Source organism: Passer domesticus, chromosome 8, assembly GCF_036417665.1.
Source record: "Passer domesticus isolate bPasDom1 chromosome 8, bPasDom1.hap1, whole genome shotgun sequence".
Lineage (NCBI taxonomy): Eukaryota > Metazoa > Chordata > Aves > Passeriformes > Passeridae > Passer > Passer domesticus.
The window spans coordinates 2,844,760-2,861,360 of record NC_087481.1 but is presented as its reverse complement, the minus strand read 5'-3'; the positions used below and the strand labels follow the sequence as shown (position 1 = coordinate 2,861,360).

General features: G+C 51.6%; 1 protein-coding gene across 1 annotated transcript; it reads left to right on the top strand.

Moving 5' to 3' along the window:
* Positions 1-1,107: 1,107 nt before the first annotated feature.
* Positions 1,108-3,725, top strand: LOC135306055 (serine/threonine-protein kinase pim-1-like). Its single transcript, XM_064429615.1, has 7 exons — positions 1,108-1,174; positions 1,267-1,373; positions 1,484-1,534; positions 1,808-2,105; positions 2,747-2,923; positions 3,172-3,321; positions 3,540-3,725. Exons 1-6 carry the CDS (start codon positions 1,108-1,110, stop codon positions 3,276-3,278), a joined length of 807 nt encoding a protein of 268 aa, XP_064285685.1. The 3' UTR covers positions 3,279-3,321; positions 3,540-3,725.
* The last annotated feature ends 12,876 nt before the right edge of the window (positions 3,726-16,601 follow it).

Here is a 16,601-nt window from a genome sequence, read left to right as displayed (position 1 = left end):
GATTCTCTTCTCCTCTCCCTCTCCCGCTGTCCCGCACCTCTCCCGCTCTCCCTTTCCCGGTCTCCCCTCCTCTCCCCGCCTCCCTCTCCCCGTGCCGGGCGGGGCCATGCCCCCGGCCCGCCCCCGGCCCCGGGCGGGGCTGCCCCGTGCCCGCCCCCGGCCGTCCCACCGAGGTCTGGTCCCAGCCCGGCTCTGGCCGTGCTGGCGGTGGCGCTGCTGGGCGGGGATCAGTGCATGGGGCTGGGGCGGCATCGCCGGCTTTTGGCTCCGCCTGGCCCGACCCCGGCCCCGGCCCCGGCCCCGACGCAGGGTCCAGTCCCGGCCCCGGCCCCGACTCCGACCCCGACCCCGAGCCCGGCCCCGACCCCGACCCCGGCCCCGGCCCCGGCCCCGGCTCCTCCCGGGGCCCGCGGAGGACACACGCGGCCCCGCCGCTCCCGCCGCCTCCGCTGCGGCTTGCCCGGCCCCTGCTCTGAAATAAATGGGCAGGAGATCTTTCTCCTTTTTAATGCCTTTATTAAGAAGAATCAGCTCAGGTGGGAAGAAATCGACGGGTTGCGCCCTCGCCGCCGCTGCTCCCAGGCGTGGCACGAGGCAGGAGGATGATGCAGTTTTGTCCGCTGGCCTGCAGACAGAACTGGGGACTCTGTCCTCACGGGAGAGTCGTTGAGTCCTTGGTTTGTTGGTTTAGAAACCCGGGGGGTCTCTTTAATCAGTTTCTTTTCAGGTCAGGGCGAGAAACAAAAAGATTCAAGCAGGTACGGGACAATGTTCGCATCCTCAGACGTCACTCTAAGTCACTTATTGGCTCGTGATTTTAGGGGTTTTTCTTATAAAAACTGTAAAACTGTAACAATCCAGGGTGCACTGCGTTTCTTATTTGCATGTTGTCTCTGGTGTCACTGCCTGTCTCTTTACCCTGGAGGGTTTCCCTTGGTATCTTCTTGGCATGCAGCCAGCATCAGGGAAACAATCAGTTAATCACCTGCCATTAACAGGTATTTGAAAAGCTTTCCTTCGGCAGCGAAACTAAAGGAGGCTGACTCGGTCTGGCTTGGTTTTTTTAACTCTGAAACTTTAAAAAAAATACAACTTTCTATTCATAACATGCTCCACCGCTCGGCAGCGCGGCCCTCGGCCCCGCGGCTCCCGGGTCGCATTGCAAAGAGCGAACGCCAGGGGATGGCCGGGCCGGGGCGGGTGAGGGGCGCTCGGGGGCCGTTGCTGGCCCCGGGCCGAGCGCTGACAGCCGCGTCCCGCCCGCAGGGAAGGCGCAGGAGGCCCTGCAGGAGCGGTACCGGCTGGGCTCGCTGCTGGGGTGCGGCGGATTTGGCAGCGTCTTCGCAGCAACGCGGCTCTCGGACGGCGCCCCGGTGAGCGGCGGGGCCGGCGGCGGGCGGAGGAGGAGGGGGCGCAGGAGGAGGCGGATGGGGCTCGGCAGGGCGGGCGTTGTGCTGAGCCCGCTGCTCCCCTTGTCTTGCAGGTCGCCATCAAAAAGGTGCCACGGAACCGCATCTGGCACTGGAGTGAGCTGGTGAGTGAGCCGGGACAGCGGGAGAAGCCGGGCCGTGCCGGGTGGGGATGATCCAAGCCCCAGCAGGGTGGAAGCCACCAGGACGTCTCGAGGGGGAGCGGGCGTGGGGCCATCGCAGGGCGCAGAGCATCCCGGGCTGGCTGAGGGGTTGCCCAGCCCTGGCACGGCATCGGCCCTACTGACGGCATCGTGCTCCTCCCGCAGCCCGACGGCACCAGCGCTCCCCTGGAGGTTGTGCTGCAGGACAAGGTGTCCACTGGCTTCCCCGGTGTCATCCAGCTGCTGGAGTGGCTTGAGCTCCCCAGCGACATTGTGATGGTGCTGGAGCGGCCAGAGCAGTCTCAGGACCTCCTGCATTTCATTCGGGCACGGGGGTTCCTGCGCGAGGAGGTGGCGCGGCAGCTGTTCCGCCAGGTGCTGGAGGCCGTGCGGCACTGCACCAGCTGCGGGGTCCTGCACCGCGATATCAAACCAGAGAACATCCTGGTTGACCTGGCCACCGGGCAGGCCAAATTGATTGACTTTGGCTGTGGCACCTACCTGCAAGAGACAGCCTACACTCACTTTGCAGGTGAGCCTACACAGGGCTGTGCTCCCGCTCCTGGCATCTCACGGCCCAAGATCTCACAGCCCAAGCTGGGTGTGGCAGCGGGGATTCTCCCTTTTGCTGCCACTCAAGGGACTGAATCTGCAGCTGAGTTGCTTTAGAGCAAGGCTGGGTGGGGAGCCATCTTCCAGCCCTGCTGGCAGCCTTTGCCCACCACTGTGCCCAGGACTGGGGCTGGGCTGGGGCAGCCAGCCTGACAAAAACAGTCGTGGGTGAGGGTAGCAGAGAGGGAGGTCGGAACCTGTGTCCCAGCCGGTTTGTGTGCAGGCAAGAGGAAGGACTGCTCCACTTGCCCTGTTTGTCTTGCCTTTATAATATGTTTGGGGCAATGCAGACAGGGAGAATGAGGGCATGGTTTTTCCCCAGCACGCAGTGGGTATTTCCTTTGCGTGTCATGGTCAGGCCTAGCCAGAGCTTCCACTGTCCCCTTCCCACACCAGTGGCTTCTTTTGCAATCCCAAGTTTGTACACCAGTCCCAGATGCTGGTGAGAGGACAGTGGTCACCCTGTGTGCCACTGATGCAGCCCCCGCCTGCCCAGGGATGCTGGGGCCAGGCTCTGGGAGCAGCAGCATCCCCCTGATGAACTCCATCTGTATTCCACAGGAACACCATTATACAGCCCCCCGGAATGGACCCGCTTTGGCTGGTACCATGGTGAGCCAGCTACCATCTGGTCCCTGGGCATCCTGCTGCACGAGATGGTCTGCGGGAAGATGCCTTTCAGGAGGGGCTGGAACTTCAGCTGGGGCCTGCTCTCACTGCCACAACGGCTCTCTCCAGGTGAATCCTCTTCTCTGGGCATGGGTGCAATACCAGTGCTGGGAGACAGCAGCGAGCTCGGGAGCATCCCGTTCTGGCAGCTGCTGAGGAGGTGGCACATGTCCTGCTCTCCCCCAAAACTAAGAATTGATGGGAAAGTTCAGGCCCAGCTCTGAGCGCATCCAGCATGGCCTGGGCATGGGAATAGTGGGGCAAAGCAGACAGGAGCCTTCTCCAGCTGACAGGCAGTTTCTCGTTTCTCTTCCCAGAGTGCCAAAATCTGATTGGGTGGTGTTTATCCATGCACCCCTTGGCCAGACCCTCATTAGAAGAGGTGTTCTGTCATCCTTGGATGCAGGATATTGATCTGCCCTAGAAGAAGGGAGAGAGCCACAGGCACACTGTGCTGCAGAGCCCTGGTAAGTTACAGCTGCACACATGCCTTGGCAATGAGAAGCAAAGAAAGCCAGCCCGTGTCACTGCACCAGGGTCATGGGATGGGAACACGCAGCCCTTGTGCTGGAGCTGAGCTGCTCTGCCCAGCCCTGGTGGCTGCCATCCAAGAAGGTTTTGCTTGTCCTGGTTCCCTGACAGCTGGGGCCCTGAGCAGAGCCCTGACAGCCTGGTCTCACCCCAGGGAAGGAGAAGGAGCGCCCAGAGAAGCTGTACCGGGTGGGGCTGCTGCTGCAGGAGACAGCGAGGATGACATCAAGGATGACATGAAGGATGACAACCTCTTCCTCAACCTGGCCACCAGCAGTTGAAGGTGATGCACTTTGATTGTGGCACCTTCTTCAAAGCCAAACTCCACAGGGTATTTGCAGATGAGTCCACACGTGGGGAAATGCTCCCAGATTTGGGCATTGCCCAGCCTGGCTGGGAAGCAAAGGTTCCCCCCTTTACGGGGGCAGATGCAGCTGATCCTTCAGTTGGCTGCCCAGCTGCTTTTGGCAGGGCTGGGGGCATGGGCTGGGGTGTGTACGAAATGGGAGTGGGCTCCTGGCCCTGCCAACAGCCCCCAGCATCCACCGTGCCCCAGGCTGGGGCTGGGGCTGGGGCTGGGGCATCCAGCCCGACACAAACAAACCCCTGTGGTGGGAGCAGAGGTGGGACTCCCAAATCTGTGCACAGGTGCTTTGCTGTGCAGGCAAGGAAGGGCTTGGGCAGCTCCACTGCCCTTGTTTGCTTTGGGATCACGGTTATTGTGGGGGACAGTGCAGGGGGAAGGGAGAAAACCTGGGCTTTGCTCACACATGGCTGGGTTTTTCCCTGGCTTGCAGGGCTTGGGCCTTCCTCAATCCCCTCACAGAGATATGATTTTTACCTTTGTTCTTTTTTTCCCTTTTTGTCTGTAATCTATTTTCAACAATTTGTTGTTTGTTTTTCTAGAGGAAGCATTCTGGTTGGTCCAGTCTGGATCGGGAAGTTCTTGGGAGCAGCTGCGGCGTTGATGGGCCGTGCCCTTGGAGCAGGCTGAGGACATCATTTGGGACCAGCTTTTCTTCCAGCCATGGATGGCATGAGGTGGGTCCCCGTCTGCTTGGCAGGGTGGGCTCAGAGCTTTTGGGAGATGGCAGCGAGCACAGGAGCATCCTGCTCTGGGCAGCTGCTGAGCAGGTGGATGTGCCAAGGCTGGCTGCAGGCTGGGCACATCTCCTGCCCTCCTGCCCTGCTCCCAAAGGCAGCACTGATGGGCAGCTCTGGGCACTGCTCTGGGCACAGCCAGCATGGCCTGGGCACCACGGGCAGCTGGGACAAGGGGACAGGAGCCATCAGCTGACGGGCAGTTTCTGCTTTCTCTCCTTGCAGCCGGGCTCTGTGGATGCTGAGGCTGCTCTGGGCTCTGGCAGGGCTCTGCTGGAGCTCAGCACCGGGCCGGAATCAGCCAAAGAAGAAATGGTGTCACCTGCAGCACAGACTTGCTTGAGCATTTTGGCAACGCAGCTCAAGTTTGCAGAGTGTACATCTCCAAGGGAAAGCATGACACCTCCCAAAAATTAAACTTGTTCAATACCTTCTGAAATCAAATCAATCTGTATTGGCTCCAAATGACATTTTTCAGCTTGCTCAAGTGTAGCTCAGCCCTTCTCTGAACAGTTCTCTCCCCCACCTGCCTTTTACTTCTCAACTGCTCCCTTTTTTCACCCAGTGAATTCCCAGCCCATCGCAGTCTCCTTTACTTGCTGGCCTTCCGTGTTGCCCCTGACCACAAGAAAGGCCAAGGTTTAGGGACTCATGCTGTCACTGGCTGAGGAGCAGCAATGTTTCAGAGGTCCAGTGGCATTTTAGTGTCATTCAGAGCCACTCTCCAGCCCTCAGCTCTCCTCACTGCTGAGTTCCCACTCCCTTTTCTTCATCCTTGCAGCAGATGAGCTCTTTGAATCCCCTTGAGGCTCCCCACACTTCCCAACTCGTGCACCCACCTCAGTGAGGCTGAAGCTGAAGCTTCTCTGTGTCCTCTGGCACTCCAGTCCAGTCCCCTGTGTGGGGAGCCCCAGCCCCAGAGCACAGCACACAGCAGTGCAGTCCAGGCTGGAGCAGCTGCCCTGCAGCCCTGGCTTGGCTGTTTGTGGCAGCTGAATGCTCCCTGTTTCCAGCTGTCCCTGCAGAATGGCCCCAGGGCAGAGCCCAGCCGGGCTCCCACTGCAGCCCCTGGTGCTTGTGGCAGACAGTGCTCCCAGAGCTGAGGTTCATGGGGAGCACCCAGAGCTGTGCCTCGCACTCAGTGCTGGCAAGTGTTGTGTTCACATCTCCTGCAGCCTGAGGGGAAAACAACCTGTGCTGCCAGGCCAGCACTGCCCCTCTGGGCAGGGACAATGCTGAAGGGCTTTCCCATTCCAGAGGAGCTGGTACTGAGCCTTGGCAGGGCCTGGCAGGGCTGGAGCCGGGTCTGGCCTGCTGTCCAGGACTCGCTACCCACCAACCACCCCCACCTGCCATGCTCCATCCTCCAGGGACAGAAGGGTCTGTGTGTGCCAGGGGCTCTTGGATGTCTCTGTATCCATGGACAGAAGGGTCTCTGTGTGCCAGGGGCTCTTGGATGTCTCTGTACACAGGGACAGAAGGGTCTCTGTGTGCCATGGTTTCCATAATGTCTCTGTACCCATGGGTGTGGGATGAACATGGACAGTGAAAGTGTCAGTACCGTTGCTTGCACACTCCTTCCTTTGTGTACAAGACACATCCATGCACACCCCCACATATTGGTATATTAATAGGATAGGGATGGATAGAGACTTCACACAGAGCTCTAACTTTGGCATAACTCACCCTTTAGCCAGAGACCAGGGGATTTTTTCCCCAGCTCTGTGTGAGAAGGTGTCCCAGAGCTGAAGGAGCAGCATTCAGAAGCAGTTTCAGGATTTCTAGGCAGGAAGTGGAGCTCACAACCATCCATATAACTCACCATATTCATCGGGATGGGCTGCTGCTTCTCTAGGAATATGGCCCATTGCAGACATGAGACTTGGAAAAATCCCAGCTCTCTCTTGGTTTGTGCAAAAGGGGGAGCAGCACAAACACTTTGTGCCTGCCTGGGGAACACAAGGTCCAAGGAGCTTTGGTGGCAGGTGAAGTTCCATTCTATGACATTCTCAGAGTGGCACAGGACAAAGATCCAAGTACCCCCAACCCCACTCATGAAGTCCTTGGAGTGCTGCACATCCTCTAGGAAAAGCTGCTGTCAGACAATCTATTGGGATTTATAACTTTCATTTGCAACACTTTAAATCCAAATTTCAAACTGCAATATTTTTACACTCAAGACACAGTAATGCATAAATTCATGGTAGATCTCTCAATTTCCTATTGATTCAATCACAATTTAAAATAACATAATATTGCAAACAAAACCCTGAATGTTTTAAAAAAGGGATGCTGAGGTCAGTAAGATGAATCCATGCCATCAGAACATTTACAGAGTAACTGATTTCTCTTCTTGAAAAGATTAGTTGCCTCTTAATCCAAAGTTACCGAAGATTTTCACTACACATTTGTTTTTTTGGTTTTATCTTTCATATTTTTTTCTTTTTTTTTTTGTCCAGTGTTTTTAACAGAGAACTCGTCCTACAAAAGGAATGTACACCAAAAAGAGAAATATTTCTGATAAACATTGAAAATGTAGGCTCCTCCTCTGTTTCCTTTTCTCTGGATACCCTGAAGAAAAAAATCTAGCAGATATGAGCAGAGGTGTGACGTGTTTCATTTGGACTGTGCTGGAGTTCAGCACTGCTGACATCCTGATCCAGTCAAGAGCTGCAGAATTCTTTTGCAGATCTCGAACCCTGTGTTTGCAGGCACAGCACCTGCAGTGCTGACGCACCAATGCACATGAATAACTCTGTTATTCCCTCTCAGAATTTGGGCTCTGCCCCAGCACGAGGTGCTGCAGCCCTTTGCTCCTGGTTCCCATGTGGAGCAGCTCCCTTCCTGCTGGCTGAGCTGCTCAGGCAGAGCCCGGCAGCTCCTGGCCCTTGCAGGGCTGAGGCTTTTCCCCATTGCTGGGCACAGACTGATGGAGCAGCACTGCTGAACACGGGCACACAGAGGGACCAGGAGCAGCTGCCTTTGGCCACCTGAGGCTCCAAGGCCCAAACTCTGAGCAGCCAGGGCTGGAAGAGACTCGCAGGCTCCCTGTTGGCTGTGCTGCCCCACTTGTGCCCGGCCCAGCTCTGCATGAGGCAGAGGGAGAACAAGGGGCAGCTCCCTCCCAGCCCCAGCCCAGGGACCCCTCCAGCCCCAGGGCTTGGGGCACTGTCAGCACCTGCTGCTCCAGCCACCGCTCCTGCTGGCCCTGACAGCAACACCCAAACTGGGGCTGATCCCGAGGGAGCAGCAGCAGGGCCTGGATGTGATCCCTGACTCTGGGGCAGGGCTGCACAAATGACCCCACAGCAGCAGCAGCAGCAGCAGCAGCAGCAGCACATGGAACTGACTTTCAGCAGAGTCCCTGCCACTCTTCCCTCCTGTGTGCAGCGGTGTCACAGCAGCCTGAGGCACCTGGGAGCCCCCAGGGCCAGCAAGGACTTGAGATGGCAGCTCTGGGCTTCTGGAGGTTGTGCAAGGAACGGAGCTGGGGACTCCCTGTCCATGGGGAGCTTCCAAGGCCCAGGCAGCTCAGGCAGCTCCAAGGCCACAGCAAGGAGGGTCTCGACCACTGGATCTGAGCCAGTCCCACAGTCCTGGGCAGCAGCCACCGAGCCCTGGGGTAACAGAGGGCACAGCATGAGGGACAAAACCAGGCAAGGTCAGAGACTGAAGAGAGCCAGACCTGGGAGCAGGAGCAGCTGCTCCATTGCACTCTTGGAAAAAGCTCTTGGCTGGTTCAAAGCACTGAAATGCATGAAGGGCAGAGAGAAGGCCACAACAAACAATGCTTCTGTTTCCACACCCTCCCCTCCCAGTGTCCCAGACGGAATTGGATGGACTTTGTTCTCTTTGAGTCGTCTCGTTCAGCATGAACAGCTTAGCACCAGGAGCTGAAGGAGCTGAAGCCTCAGGCCACAAGAGCTGAGCAAGCGGAGACTTTCTGAGCAAATGAGTGCTACTAACATGGACCTAGCTGAATTCAGCAGATAGAATCACGGAATCACAGAATCCTTTCTATTGGAAAAGACCTCTGAGCTCATCCAGTTCAGCTGTTCACCCAGCAGTGCCAAGCTCAGCACTAAACCACGTCCCTGAAGTGCCAAGGCCTGGACAACAGCCCTGAGTGAGGCCTGAACAGCAGGCCCTGAGCCAAAGGTGGCCTCTGGATGAACCTTCCAACCAAAGGTTATCTTTGTATCTGTTCACTGATGAAATATGCATGGTCATTAGCACTGTGATAGATGTAGCCACTCATTAGTGAAATTTGTATTGACCTTTTTGTATTTAGAAACTGGACAAGGCCATGAAATCTGACATCTGGCCTTGTTTGGGGCTGAAGGATCAAAGTCACCTCCCTTGGTTCCTCCTTGAGCCCTGGCCAGGCTTTGGGAGGAACCCAAGAGGATGATGAAACCAGATGTTCCTGCACTAGAAGTGCTGTCAGTTTGTTCATTCAGCACTGTCAGAGCTGGGCCCTCTCACAGCGAGGTTGGAGCCTCACCTGTGGCTGGAGGCACCTGCAGGAATTCCCAGTGTCCAGGAGTGGCTCTGCAGCCCTTGGTTGTGACAGCTTCCCCCAGCTGCTGTGTGGATCTGGGGGATGGTGAAGCCTGAGGGTAACTGGTGCTGGATCTTTCTTAATCACTGCTGCAATCTTTGGTGGTGATGATTGGGTGCATTGCTGAGCTGCTCCTTTTGTGATCCTTTGCTGCTTTGAGGTGCAGTAAATGACACTGATTCCTTCAGTTGGTGCCTGTGTCTTTGGTGCTGACCCTGCCCACTGGTAAAACAAAACTGGCAGAGTCGGGCCAGATGACAAGAAAATGTTATTTTTAAATGTAAATGTGAGGAATCAGTGCCATCAGAAATTCCCAGATGGGAAGCCCTTCCCTGGAGTTGGCTGGCTCTGGAATGGGCTGAGGTCAGAGCAGATGTGAGCAGTGGGGCAGTCAGTTAAAAGAAGCTGAACCCCTGGATGTCTTAAAATGCATCCAAAAATTACATATGGAATAAGGAAAAAAACTTGTGTTTTTGGAAGACAAGGGTGAATTTTGTTAACGACACATTGGAAACAGCACCAACTGAAGGAAAAACTGTTGTTGGAACACTGCCACATGGAGTGACAGAAGAAGGTTTCAATCTTGAGCTCAGGTTTGTTTGTGCAAGTGATATAATAATAATAATAATGATATATAACACAATTATCTATATTTATATCTGTATTATTAAAAATTGATAATGTGAAATAAGGCTGACAATAATTTGTCAGCTTTGGCTGCTCACTGTAAACACTAAATACCCTGGAGAAAAGGACTGGTCAAGACCCAAATGTCAGTGGTAAACTTTGTGAATTGTGCGTAATGAATAAAGGAGGAAGGGATGAAATTGGCATTTTTTAAATAGGATTTGTTTATACTGTGATGCGGAATGCTTTGTCTGTTATTGTGAAAAATACAGTGATTAAGACTGCTGGGTTTTTCATATTCCAGACAATCCACAAGGTGCAGCATTGGTTAAATGGGTGAAGGGGTTGTTAAAAGAGCAGTTGACAAAATGAGGAGATGGGAACCTGTCCCCATGGAGACCCCATCTCCCAGATGTGCTCCATGCCCTTAACAATGGCCCACTGGGGAAATGGAAACCCCTGGCTGTGCATGGCTGCACCCAATTTACATTAACAAACTAAGTTGATTATTAGAAGTAGTAAAAAATGATGCTGTGAAAATATCCAATAGTACATCCTGTGAGCTCCAAAAACCACAAATGGGGTTCTGCAGAACCACATGGCCTTGGATTATCTGCTTGCTGGCCAGGGAGGAACCTGGGCTATTCTAGGACAGGAATGTTGCAGGGATGTCTGTCGGGGCTGGGTTTGATATCCAACCATCAGGAATCTCCTTGATAGCAAGATCAGGAGAAGAGTGGCAGAAAGAAGAAAATTCTTCCTGGTGGGATTGGCTCCCAAATTGGAAGCTGCTGTGAAATGCATTTGTGGCAGTCACTGTGATCATTGCAGTGTGAGCACTTGGTGTGTTATGAATCCATGTTAGAGTAGTTGTGACACCTTGTGCTGGAAATGGAGTACTGAGATTTGTCTAAAAAGAGACACAGTCTCAAGAAAAAGTGGGCTGTAACAAAGAACATAGAGAATAACAACTAATTAGGGCTGTTTTAGTCAGACCCTGCCTGACTGAAGCCTCAACAACAGGCCCTGAGCCAAAGCTGACCTTTAGATAAACCTTCCAACCAAATGTTATATTTGTATCTGCTCATTAATGAATCATTATTAGCAATATGATTTCTGTATGTGTTCATTGGTGAAACATGGATTTACCTTTCTGAGTTTGGAAACTGGACCAGGCCCCATCTGGCCTTGTTTGGGGGTGAAGGTTCAAATTCACCTCCCTTGGTTCCTCCTTGAGCCCTGGCCAGGCTTTGGAAGAAGCCAAACAGGACAATTAAACCAGTTATTCCCACACTAGCAGTGATGTCAGCTTGTTTGTTTAACAGTGTAAAAGCTGTGGCCTCTCACAGCGAGGTTGGAGCCTCACTGGCTGCAAAGGTGGAGGCACCTGCAGGAATTCCCAGTGTCCAGGAGTGGCTCTCCAGTCCGTGGCTGTGAAAGGGTTAAAAGCACTGTGCCTAGGCATACTTGGGCAAGAATAAGAGACATTGCACCCAACAAGGAAGCTTGCAAAAATTCAGCCACAAGCTAAAGACACAGGATGAAACTTGGCAAGAAATAGGGAACAAAGCTGGCAGAAAAGAAGAGCAGAGCTTGATAAAACCAGTGAGGAAATTGCTGAAACAGCCAACAAGAGACTGCGCATGCCTAGAGGAGAAAGGTGAAAAGGGCACAGTGATGAAGACGTCCAGCCTTCATCAGGAGACCCCCGAGGAAGTCGCGGAGCCTTCCTCAGTGCCACCACCAGTGTGCACTGCACCTGTGCCTCGTGTATGCTAATGATTGTAATGAGTACTGAGAAATCGTTTGCATAACCACACCTTTTCTGAGGAGAAACATGAATATGCATAGAGTATAACCGTATATTGTAATCTGCTGTGTGCCTGTGTGCGCTGTCAGGAGGAGATATCCCTGCACACCTGGTGTGCTGAATAAAGTAAATCCCCTTCCTTGGACTTTGTCTGGGAAGTGTCTCTTGGCCTGGTTTGGGGCCATTCACATCCATGGGGTTCTGTCAAGTCACAGTGGAACCTTGGTGCCCTGTTGTTGCACAGCCTCACAATGCTCTCCTGCTGCCATGAGGTCCCTCCCTCGGTGACACACTGCAGCCCTGGTTCCATGAGGGGCTCTTGGGTTCCATGGTGCACGCCTTTTTCACATCTGAGCCTTGCTTCCATGGGTTCCATGGACTGACAGCGGCCCTCTGCATTCCATGGGGCCCAGCTAGATCACAGCAGAGCCTGGCTTTCATCAGGTTCTGATACCTGTTCTGCCAGCTGACTGGGGTGATTTAAAGAACACAGAAACCAATGGGAAGAATGGTCTTATTTTACTGTGAGTGTTAAGGCAATGCAAAGTTAAATTATGCATTCAATAAAACTACCTGCTTGGCTTTATCAACAAGCAAAAAGAAGCAAGGTAATGCACCTAATCATTATTACTGGAGACAAAGTGTAATAAATAGGTGTGATTCATGTTGATACAATTGAAACAGTAATCAATATTGATACACTAATTAATATTTTGAAATAATAAAACAGTTAAAGGCATAATGCCAAGAAAGAAGGGGAGAGGAGGGGTTCCCCCCAGCCTATCTCCTGCAGATGTTCAGAACAGGAAGAAGCAAGAGATAACTATTACTAAATTTAGTTGGAAGATAGGAAAATTTGGTGGGACATCATGAAAATGCTAATTATATGAGATTTATTGCTTTGATGCTGGAACATAATATTGGCTTATATTATATTAGCTTTGGCTTACATTATACTATCTTCCTGCGCATGTGTATTCCAAAAGGGGAATCAAAATACATCGAGGAAGAGGAGAGGCCTTCATCAGGGATGACCTCCAATGAGTGGTGCGACCACCTAAAAAATGGTGGAGCATGCGTGGTAAAGGTGATGATGGGGGTGGAGATACAAGTGTGACAAACCGAAAATGGGAGGAGATGGTAATGACATACAATATAAAAGAGGGAATTTTGTCTTGGCAAGCTTGTATGAGAGGTGATGGGAGTCAAGCCCTGAACTCCATACCCCGCGCTATCTCGCACGGTTATTTTTGCTTATGCGTTATTATTACAACCAAATTGTCCCTTATTTTAACCAAATTACATTGTCAATATTTCAAGTGTATTCAAATTTATATATTTTAAGCTATTTAATTAAAATTGCCCTTACACATAATTTTGCTTTGTTTTTTGATGGGATAATTGGGCAAATATAACAATGTGAAGATCCATTCAGAGATCACAGGTTCAGCTGGCCTTTGGCTTTGTCTACCTCATTTCACATGTCCAGTTTCAAGGGCCACTACAAGAGGCACATGTTTGCCTTGCTACCCAGAAGTGCTCTAGTTATTCCCAGGAAAAAAATCAACAGTTGGCTGTCCTGTGCTGTGGTAGAAATCCCATCACAATTGTGACTCTGTGAGCAAAGACAACCGGTGCTTTTTGGGGCTGTAACAGCTGAGAGTGTGGCAGAGCAGGTTTGATATTATTTTTAGAGTTCTGAAATCATTGTTCCCAAAACAAAGTCTTTCTCTCCTATCTTCTGTCATCAACTGTGGAACAGAGAACATGGAAAGGGGCAGGGGTTTGTTTAAATTGGTGCTTTCTTTTTAAGTCTTCAAATAGTGTCAGCTCGATGCATGATACTTTAGAAATTGGATTAGTAGCACCTATTTCATGCCACCAGAGAGGTGGGATTGAAGACTTCCAACAACAGAAACACTGGATGTGCAAGAGCTCAGTTTTCCACCCCTCACATAAGTAACTTGCTATACTATTTTCAGCAGCCTCAGCCAGATCGATTAAAATACTGCTCCAAACAACAACAGAATGAAAATGTTCCACCAAATGGGGAAAAAGAAGAAAAGTGGGCAGCAGCCTTTTCTGAAGAGCTTGTGTTGATTTTGCAAAGTTAGATGCAAACAAGGTTTGCCATATTTCTTTGTCAGAAAAATGCAGCTAATGAATAGAAATCTATCTCTGAGGCTGCTAAGTTGGGTATGATTTTAGACCTGGGAGGAGCAAAAGAGGTTCCAGAGAAGCTGTGGCTGTGTCACCCTTGGAAGTGTTCAAGGCCAGGTTGGATGGGGCTTGGAGCAACCTGATCTAGTGGAAGGTGTCCTGAGTCTGGTGAGTCCATGAAAAGAAACTTTTGGTTTTCCTGACATGCTGCCTTTGCAAGGGGAGGTCACAACTACCCCACATAGTTTGAAATGCCCTGAGCAGAACCCAGCTGTGCTTTCTCACAGGTGAGGAGGGATTTTCACTTGTATTTTATGGGGGATTTTCACAGGGCAGAGCAAGAGCAGCTGAATGTGTTTGACAGGCAAAGAGGGCCAGTGTGGCAGCAGCTGAATTCAATGGAGCTTTTCCTTCTGTGATCCTGTACAACCTGAGGCACTCTGGGGCTCTTGAACCTGGCAGCTGGGCAAGTTAATCATTGGAACAATTGATAAATTAACCTGCTCCACTCTCTTGAGCATGGGTGTGATGAGCCTTAAGTAAACCCAGGAGCACTTGCCAGGATGGGAGCTTGTTCTTTGCCAGGGTGGAGGGAGAAAATCTTGCTTGGAGTAAATAAAGCAACTCTGCTTCCCCAGGAAGATGAAAAGAAGCAATTAAACATGTGAATGCTGCATGGAATCATTTGCACAAGGCTATATCTCGTCTGCTATGCAGGAATGTTCCAAATCAACCATGATTCTCCCGACCTTTATTTTTCTGGGTTTCCACCACATGATACAAGAGACACTCACTTGAAAAAACCAAAACACCTTGTAGGGAAGCATTATTTCCTTTCTTCAGGCTGCCTCTTTCTTTTGTTCCCTCCAGAGCTCTCACTTCATTTCTGCTGTGGTTTGGAGCACGTGCTTCCCTCTTTCCTGATGCCCTGCTCTTCTTTTGGCTCTGGGTGTCACGGACACTATTAATGGTGGGTTTTTTCCCCTCCATCTTCTTCTGATTCTTCATGTGGTTTACCTTCATTTACCTGTTGGAGTGATGGATTTTTCTCACCTTTTATTACTCAGTGGTTTTTCTTCATTCTCTAATACCAACTTCTCACTTGCCCTGTGGCTGTTAGGTGCCAGTTATGGGAGCATTAATTCTTTCTCTAGTGCTTGTCTGAGCTTTCACAGGCAGCTGAGAGCTCTTTGGGGTTCACCTTGACTCACTTCAGCGCCTTCCTTGGTGCTGCCTGTGTACTTGAACACTTGAAGGGAATAAAGTCTCAGTGTGGAGATGACAGTTGTGAAACGATGGCCCTTTTGGAGAAGACAAGAATGCTATTGTCAATCTTTTCAAGGATAAATGGAGCACCCGGTTTTGGGAGAAACCGGCTCAGCTCAGCGCAGAGGTGGCTGCTGCAGGTGCCCAGGTTTGGAGGGAAGGCTGCAGCTCCTGGGGGTGTGTTGCTGTGGGGCTATAAGGTTTGTGCTGCGTCCCTGGAGCAGTGGGAACACCCCACAGGGAGATGCACATCAGGAAATGGGTGCATAAAAGGCCTGAAGTGTGACCAGCTTTGGTGAAGGGTTCCATAGGAAATAATATTTTTACTGAGATTTTGGACAATTTGAGGCTCCTTCTCGTGTTCTTTGCCCGATGAACATTCCCCCTTTGCAAGAGCCTGGGGAATGCAGAGCTCACACAATGAAAATCCCTGATCATTATATCTCTTTTCTGTTCTTTGATGTTGTCATCCCTGCAGGAGTCAGAGGAAGAGAATATGTGTGACCTGCCTGGCTTTAACGTTGTGCCAGGAGCAATGCCATGGGGAAGCTGGTCAGAGGAGCATCTGAGAAGTGTGTGGTACATCAGTGATGTCCTACTACTGATGTTTGCACAGAGATGAAAAAGTATCAGTTTACATGGCCTGAATGTCTGGCTCTGGAGATTCTGCATTGCATGAGATGTGCTGAGTTCATCTGGCTCTGAAATATCATCTCTGCACCTTAGCCAGGAACAGCATCAGAGTTCTGAACAGATTCATCAAAATCAGTCATAAGCCAGAGGCAAACCTTGGCAATACACATGTGTGGCAGGTGAGGAGACCAAATGCTTCCATTCTTGTTCTTGGAGAATGAATTCTGCAATAAAATAATCCTCTCTCTTGGCATTAAAATACTTTAGTTTCAGCTCTGCCCCAGACTATCGGTGTCAAGTATTTCTCTGGATGCTTGCGGGTAGGTTCTCCCCCTGGAGCTCTCTGCAGGTTGGTGCTAATTCCAGATGTTCCCTCAGGTTCAGATGTTTTGCTGCCTGAGCAGAGTGTGCAGAACAGGGATTACAAGCACTGACATTTGCTGTGCTAGAAAGTGCAAGGGACACATTTGTGCCAATTAACTTCACACCTTGAACTAGGAGGATCAATTCTTGTTGTGCTCAGCAGAGTCTGGGAAGAGGGGGGGTTTCCAAAGGAAATCTTGGTCCATGTAGGGCTGAGGCTCCCTCCAGGCTGGCTCCAGCCCCTCAGGGTCCCCAGGAGCAGGGCTTGCCCACAGCCCAGTGCACCTTCCTTAGCCCTGGGGCTGCCCAGGGAAGAGCCATGGCTGAGGCTCTGCAGGAGCACACAGGCTCAGCCCTGCTCCAACATGGGATCCATGGGCCAGGGCACGCTGGGCTTTGCCCCTACAGCTCCCAAGTGTGTCCAGAGAAACTGCAAGGAGAGGCTCACCTCTGTCAGTGGGACCCCTCTGTGCACAGGGACCCACACTCCTGGTGTGGCTGTGCCAGGGACCTCCTGCCCTGGGAGCATGGAGCAAGTGGAAAGCACAACTTTGCAAAATGTTGCCTGTGCCTGAAGTAAATTCAAAGAGAACTCGGGTGTGAAAAGAAAAATTTGTTTATTACAGAAGAACAGCAGCAAAAATAGAGAACATATTTACATTGTAAGAATATTTGTAACAACAACAATCGATAGA